This window comes from Gekko japonicus, unplaced genomic scaffold, assembly GCF_001447785.1.
Source record: "Gekko japonicus isolate JY-2015 unplaced genomic scaffold, Gekko_japonicus_V1.1 scaffold3303, whole genome shotgun sequence".
Classification (NCBI taxonomy): Eukaryota; Metazoa; Chordata; class Lepidosauria; order Squamata; family Gekkonidae; genus Gekko; species Gekko japonicus.
The window spans coordinates 1,598-9,222 of record NW_015162573.1 but is presented as its reverse complement, the minus strand read 5'-3'; the positions used below and the strand labels follow the sequence as shown (position 1 = coordinate 9,222).

At 44.5% G+C, this 7,625-nt stretch overlaps 1 protein-coding gene across 1 annotated transcript in view; it reads left to right on the top strand.

Moving 5' to 3' along the window:
- The window catches only part of ELP2 (elongator acetyltransferase complex subunit 2), a 36,907-nt gene extending 29,334 nt beyond the window's left edge, over nt 1-7,573 (top strand). Inside the window, exons 12-16 of the mRNA XM_015406432.1 lie at nt 2,606-2,755; nt 4,129-4,317; nt 4,816-4,885; nt 7,285-7,377; nt 7,512-7,573. Of these exons, the coding sequence (XP_015261918.1) occupies nt 2,606-2,755; nt 4,129-4,317; nt 4,816-4,885; nt 7,285-7,377; nt 7,512-7,573 (564 nt within the window). The remainder of the gene's footprint in view (nt 1-2,605; nt 2,756-4,128; nt 4,318-4,815; nt 4,886-7,284; nt 7,378-7,511) is intronic.
- Nucleotides 7,574-7,625: the final 52 nt, after the last annotated feature.

The following is a 7,625-nucleotide window of genomic DNA, read 5'->3' as shown; positions in this document are numbered from 1 at the left end:
CCCCAGGCCGGTTTGAAGAGGGAAGGGAAGCCATGTGAACATGCCTCATCCCACTTCCACACACCCCCCAGTACCCCCTGTGACCCCAAGTGGTTGTGAGGGTCTCCCCCCGAGTGTGCTGGGGAATTAGGAAGGAAACCCAAGCAATGCAAGAGGATAGCATTTCCCCCTCAGTATAACTCTCATAATGAACCGGGCCGTAATTAATGAAATTATTTTCATTGACGAGAATTAGAGAATAATATCAAAAACTTATTAACTGAAGAGCGCTCTGTGAACACACATACGAGTTCAGAAAATAAAGGTGGTAGCTTGTAGAGACAGAGAGGGGAACCTTTTTATGGGACTGTAGTTATCTATCCAAGGAACAGAGATCCGAAAAGAAGGATGAATGAAACGAACCAGCATTCCACTCAAGGGAGGAGGTGTACCCATCCTTGCTTTGGGGTGTAGGTTAATGGATGCCTAGATACGCACTCACATACTCTTTTGGTATGTCTAGATATTTATTTATTTAAATTTCTACCCCGCCCTCCCCTCGAATGGGCTCAGGGCGGCTATGCACACACAAACCCCTTGGAGCATGATGTATTTGCTCTTAGAACAATGCTATGATGGCTATAGTGAAATAATGCTGTCTGAGTGAGGAAGCTTCATAACATTCCCAGGAATGGCGAATGCCATGTAACATTCATGTGAAAATGTCTATTGTGTGGTGACCTCTAGCTGCCAGGGCAAGGAAATCATTATAAGGAATGTTATGGGATTAAAATGATTTTTGCTAGGGATTTAGGATAACCAGGTAAGGAAAGGTCAGGCAAGGTACGGGGTTGGTTAGATTGACTGCCTTTTCTGAGAAGTCAGCCTTTGACACTGATGGATCTAAAGAGGGAAGGGGGCTGCCAGAACCCAGACCCTTTCACAGTGTACCTTTAAGACCAGTTTTTCAGATAAGCCTCTGGTCAGTATTTGATGGCACACGTTCCATGTGACCGCAGGACCTATGTTGATCCTGTTTTCAGACCAGGAAAGAGTCTTGAGTGAGTGGCCCTGTGAGATGCTGAGAAAGAAGGCTGCCGGCGTCACCCTTTCCTAGGTACCAGACTCCTCCTTCTAAGGGAGGAGGAGTCCAGGCATAATACTGGGCATCAGCTCTTGTGCGCAGGCACACAGGAGCTTTAATTAAGCCTTGTTGGCCTTAAAGGTGCCCCCACGGGACTCAGACTGTTCTGTTGCTTTGGACCAGCACAGCCACCTCCTTGGACCTGCCTTCACGGCAGGCGCCACACTCTTGGTGTTGTAATTTCTGCACTGCTTATTGTGTCATGTTGGTGCTTCTGCGGTGCTTCACTTTTTTTCTGGTGGTTCCATACTTCTAAAATCGTGATGCATCAGCTATGAAACGTCCCATTTTGTTGGTTGTACTGACTCACTATTTCTCACTTTGAGAAATGCAGACAATAACATAAATAAAATGAATTAAATTCTGTCTTCCGTTTTCTCCTCACAACAGCCCGTGAGGCTGTTTAGAAGAAGAGGAAGAGATTGGATTTATACCCGGCCCTTCACTTGGAGTCTCAGAGCGGCTTACAAGCTCCTTCCCCTTCCCCTCCCCACAACAGACACCCTGTGAGGTCGGTGGGGCTGAGAGAGCTCTGACGGAAACGGCTCTTTTTAAAGGACAGCTCTGACAGAACTGTGGTTTGCCCAAAGTCATCCAGCAGCTGCAAGTGGAGGAGTGGGGAATCAAACCCAGTTCTCCCAGATGAGAGTCCGCACACTTAACCACTACACCAAACTGGCTCAAAGGTGCCAATTGAAGTTGGCGTTGTGTGACTGGTGCCCAGGCGGCTTCCCTGGCAAAGTGAGGGATTTGAAGCTGGGCCTCCGGGATCCCAGTCTAACACGCCAACACTCCAACCACTGCTACACGTGACACCTCTTGTTGTGGCACTTCCCCAGGTGGGCAGGGTGCAAAGAGGTTGTGGAAGGTTAAGGGAGCCAGAGGTACCCTGGCACAAGCAGGAAGCAGTTTCTGTGGACCTCCCTCTCAGCTGCCTCTCCCAAGCTTCTTGGGTGGTGCAAGGAGCTGCAGAAGACAAGGCAAGACCTGCTCCCTGGGTGCAAACAGTGTGTTTCCTTGATGATGTAACACTGAGATGGGGAGGGAGATGAAGAAGAGGAGGAGGAGGAGTTGGATGTATGCCCCGCCCTTCACTCAGACCTTCCTCCCCTTCTTCTTCCCACAATAGACACCCTGTGAGGTGGGTGGGGCTGAGAGAGCTCTGAGAGAACTGGGACTGACCCAAGGTCTGGGGCAGATAATCAGATCTCTCCCGCCAAAATTACTCGGAATTTAACTTTAGCAGGATCATGTCCAAACGGCTTCCTTATCCGAAGAGGATTCTTCATCATTCTGTCCCTTTCCACTCCCATCTTTTTGTTGATTCTGTTCTGGAGACCATCTATCGGCTTCTGCCACATCTGTGCTACTTGAATTCAATTGTTTTCCCCTATTGAGGATGTGCCTCCTTTGCAGTCGGTGCTCCTCCTGTCTGCTGTGTGTCATTAACAGCCCAGAATATTGATTCTCTTGTTTTAATAGCGAGAGTGGACTCCAGAAGTGGTGATTACAGGGCATTTCAGTAGTGTACAAGACGTGAGCTGGGACCCAGAGGGAGAATTTGTCATTACTGTTGGTTCTGATCAAACAACAAGAATCTTTGCTCCGTGGAAAAGAGGGAACCAACCAGAGGTATTTCTTCTTTTTTTTGCAGGCTTGGTAAATAGCATGTAGCAGTTGATCAGATATTTTCCAGTTAGTGAGGGAGATGAGATTGCGGGGAAAATAAAAACTACTATGTTTAGGCTTGAAAGCTAACTGTGTCAAAATGTGAAAGAAACTTCAAAGGGACTAGAATGCTAACATGGAAAAAATATATACTTCAACTAGAAATGTCAATTACTCAGATATATCTGTTCCTTTCCATCTTTATTTTTTCTCTTTTATAGAAAATAGATAAATATTAGTATATTATAGATAAAATGAAATATAGCAGATAGGATATAGCTAAATTAGTTATCGGGAATAGAATTTTGGTTTAAAGGTATATGTAATGAAATATAGCCAAAGTAAGGGGGAAAGTGGTAATCTGCGTATAAAAATGATGTTGTGAGCGAGATCTTTGGCTAGATATTTTAAAATGCACTGCTCTTTCTTTTTTTTCTTTTCTGTAATATCTAAAAAACTAATAAATTTTGCCCACACGTGGGCAATTAAAAAAAAAAGATATTTTCCAGCAGAATGTGAAGCTTGAGCAATCATTTGCATCTCAGATGTCCTAAAATGCGTTTGTGCTGTCTTTTGATCTGTACTTTGCTATAACAATATTGCCACAGTATCACTTAGGAGTAAACATTGTGCTAGAAGGAGTTTTTTTTCTCAAAATAATAAAGGCCTGTGTTTGTTGACTTCCAGCTAGATTTAATTGCATCATTGCTCCTGTAGCATTCTGCTGCTTTGTCCTGCTTCCTGCTCAAGAATGTTAAAAGAGAGAGGAGGATCTAAAGTTAGCATGGAGCAGTAAATGGGTTTAGCGTGGGTGGCTTCTGCTCACTGGAGAGAATCCCTGGTACTTCTAAGGAATTTTAGTTCTTTGTTGGAATAGGAATTCATCCCCATTTGTTGGCTCTTTGTTGTTCATTCACTTCCAGAATGAATAGTCTCTGACTGTGCCTCTAAGTATGGGTGAAAATTAAATTTTTAGCTAAACATCATGGCCCTGGCAAAACTAGAGCAGAGTCTGGATCAATGGAACTAAAATTGATGGATACACTTTTTGCCTACTGAACGTTTGTGCTGTCTTTCCTCAGAGAAGCTTGGGGACTGTAGTGTGTGTGGATTCTCTCTCTTCCTGGCAAAGCCCTTTCCATATTTAGTGGTTCAGGATCTTCCAGGGAGTTCCATGGCAGGGGGGGGGGGGGTGGGGGGGGGGGGGGGGGGGCTTGAACCTGGGTCGGTCTGATCTGACTCTCCAATCTGACTGCAGAATGAGAGATGGGTGCTGCACGTATCAATGCAGGTCGTCCTCTCAGCTTGTTGCAAGCTAGTGCGAACTATTCCCACAGGTAACGTGGCATGAAGTGGCAAGGCCTCAGATCCACGGGTATGACATGCAGTGCTTAGCCATGATTGGGCGATTTCAGTTTGTCTCTGGAGCCGATGAGAAAGTACTTCGAGTGTTTACTGCGCCTAGAAATTTTATGGAAAACTTCAGCAGCATTTCTGGTGTCTCTCTGGAGAAGCTGTATTTTGGTGTAAGTGTATATTTACCTTTTCATAAGAAATATTGAAGCACCCTGCACTTTATAAATTGAGAATCCTCATTTGAGATTTAGCTGACTCTTGGAGAATTGTCGCAGTTTGTTTTTGTTAGGAAAATGTTACGGACTCACCTTGATCCCACAAGCACCTCTGTCTGTCTGTAGTATAAAACTGTGGTGCTTGTAGCTCCGTTGCCTGTGGGGGGAGGGAGGGAGGGAAGGAGAGAGATGGTGTCTTTGGGGCCTAAAAAGCTGAACATGTAATTTAGGAGACAGAAATACAGAGACTGAGACAGGTAAAATTCATTTGGATTTTTCGAGTAGCTGAGATATTTTGTAATACATATTGTCATGTTGAGATTTCTGACTCACTGAGGACCCCACACCAGTTTTTCAAAGCACATGAGAGATAGGACACCATATTTACAAATGAGGCTGAGGACCCAATGGCTTCTGCAGGCTTTTATTTATTTACTTATTTTTGTTTTTTAGCAAATGATTGATCTTGCAGAAGGTGCCACTGTTCCAGCCTTGGGCTTGTCCAATAAAGCTGTCTTTCAAGGTGAGGCATTTTGTCTGTCTGTGTGCATTAAGCACTGTGTTGTTCAGGTAGATGTTGATGAAGGGGTGGGGTGGGCGAAAGAGTAGGCTTTCTCCCTAGTTTGTTTTATGGATATATGATTTTTGTTTTATTTATAGCTCATGTTTCTTGCTAAGGCTATAGGCACTGTGACACAATGCAGCCAAATAGTACGAGATGCCCAACAAATGACATCCTCAAACTAGGATCACAGAAACGAGAAACATTGCCAAGCAAGAGTATCGGACATGATATGTCGCAAGCGGTGTAAAAAGAAAAGCATTACCAAAGTAGAAAACCGTGCAACAAGGGCATGGTCATACATGGAATAAACGGTGGAGCAGACCTCCGTCTTAGCTGGGCAGTGGTCCAGAATCTGGGCTCTGCTTCTCAGTCCAAAAGGAACCAGGTTTTCAGCACCCCCCTGTCTCTTCTTGGGATCTGGTTTACTTCCTGGTTCTGGTCTGTGCTTGGTCTGTTGCCTCACCAGAGCCAGGCCTGATGGAGCGAATCAGTCACAACAGCAAAAACACACGTACCTCCTTCAGTGCTTCCTCTTCCAAGAGGTGCCTCCTGCTTTCCCTTCTTCTCTGAGAGGAGCCATGTTGGGTCTGCAGCGGAAGAGCTCAGCCCAAGTCCTTAGAGACCAACAAGATTGGGGGGCTTCGACTCTTGGAATCTCCTACCCTGGAAACGTTGTTGGCCTCTGAGGTTCTACTGGACTCAAATCCAGCCCTTCTACACTGTGGGCCTGTTCCCCACCGTTGGTCCCTGTTGGTCCCTGACCACGTATTGCACTTAATGGCTACGGTATGAACTGGTGACTCGAATTCGTGAACGAGCTGTCAAGGCCCGATGCCACATATGAAGGTTTTGTGTTGCTTATTAGAATACATCTACGCATTTGGTGGCACGACATTAAACAGTGTCCCTGAGTTAAAGGCTAAAATATTCTGGGACTAATTTGGGATTCTGTTTGTCCTAAGTGGCTGCAAAACCAGATTTATGGAGTTAATAACTTGTGATTTGAGGCTGCTGAGTAGACTTGAAATGTTTACTACTCTGAAAAAAATTATTCTCTCAGCTCCCGTTTGTCCGTCACTCATTTTCAGCTTCCCTTGCAGCCACGAGCAGTTGCATTCCTAATAACTTTTTGACTCCCTATTCCGTGTACATTAAGAAGAAGAATCTGCCTGGGGAAATAGTGGTTAGATTCTCAAAGAGGCATGTGAGGGATTCTATCCTGAAAGCAACTACAGGAACACCCTTGAAAATCGGGGACAATACCATCAGGATTCTAAAAGACATCCCATTTGAAATAAGGCAAAAGAGAAAGAAATATAAAGACTTAATCCTTTTTCTACAAACAAACAGCATTGCCTACAGATGGTTAATTCCAGAAGGCATCATTTTCAAAATACACGATAAAAAAGAAAAGATTGACTCTGTTCTTAAAGCACGTGAGTTCCTGAGATTGCAGCTGGGAGAGACAGCCGAGGTCGAGAAGGAAGAAGATGACAGTAAATCCAGTGGCGAATTGGAATCAGGGTCTTCCGACGAGGACTCTCTTTCCGATAAGGGGGCAGCTGCCCCCCAAAGTGCATAAAAATTGAGGATTAGAAAAGACAAGACAAAATGAAGGCTGAAGGACTCTGAATTGTGCCTTAAAACTTTAGTTTTATTATGGGATGCTCTGGGGGTTCTCTTAAACAGTTAAATCAATGGATAAAAAGATAAATAATTTAGCATAACCGACTATGTTCAAAGTAATACTAGCAATTTAAGATTAACATTTATATAAACTGTTGTGATGCTCTCCTATACTTGGGGGTTTAGTTATTAGTGGTTTTCTTTCCTCTCTCCCTAGATGTAGTTACCCAGTCCCAGTTTTTCATTGTAGTTTGTAGTCTATTAAAAACTGCAATACAAAATACCCTCCGGGGGGCCAAAAAAAAAAAGGCCTGACAGAACAGATCCGTTTTGTGGGTCCTGCAGAATCGTAATAGATCCCGCAAGTGGGAGAATGTTCCGCCAGGTTGGGGCCAGAGCCAAAAAGGTTCTGGCCCTGGTCCAGGTTAGGCAGATGTCTTTTCGGCTGGGGAATGCCGGAAGACGATGTTCAGATGAACATAAAGCTCTTTGGGTTCTTCCACTTTCCCCTCTGCCGTGTGAATTGACATTTTTCCAGGTCCTCTATTAGCTGGTGTTTTGAGGCACAAACATTTCTCTTACACCGTAACATTTCCTGGGCCTCCTCACAATGGGTAATTGGGTTATAGAACCTAGACTTTGTTTGGATAATTTCTGTGTAATGTTTTCGTAGCTATTCCATCTTTTCCATGTTATTTTTTTGCTGATGTTTTAAAAATCTTTTATGGCAGAGGACACAGCAGTTCAGACGACGGAAGAGGAGGAAAATGTGAATCCTTCCAGTCAGTATTGTGAGAATTACTTTCAGCCACGTAGCCTTACAGGTATGGAACATGATTTGTGTGTAGTTTGATTTCTGAAGGAAAGTTTTGGAATCGAAATGGAAGAGAACAGGGGAATAAAATCTGGTGGGGTGAGAAATCCCCCCCCCCCATTTCAATCCAATCATTTCTTGCAGAACCTCCCACGGAAGATCATCTCTTGCAGAACACGCTATGGCCTGAAGTCCAAAAACTGTAAGCTACTTTGGTTTTAGAATACGGGGGGGGGGGGGGGGGGGCTGTAGAGAATA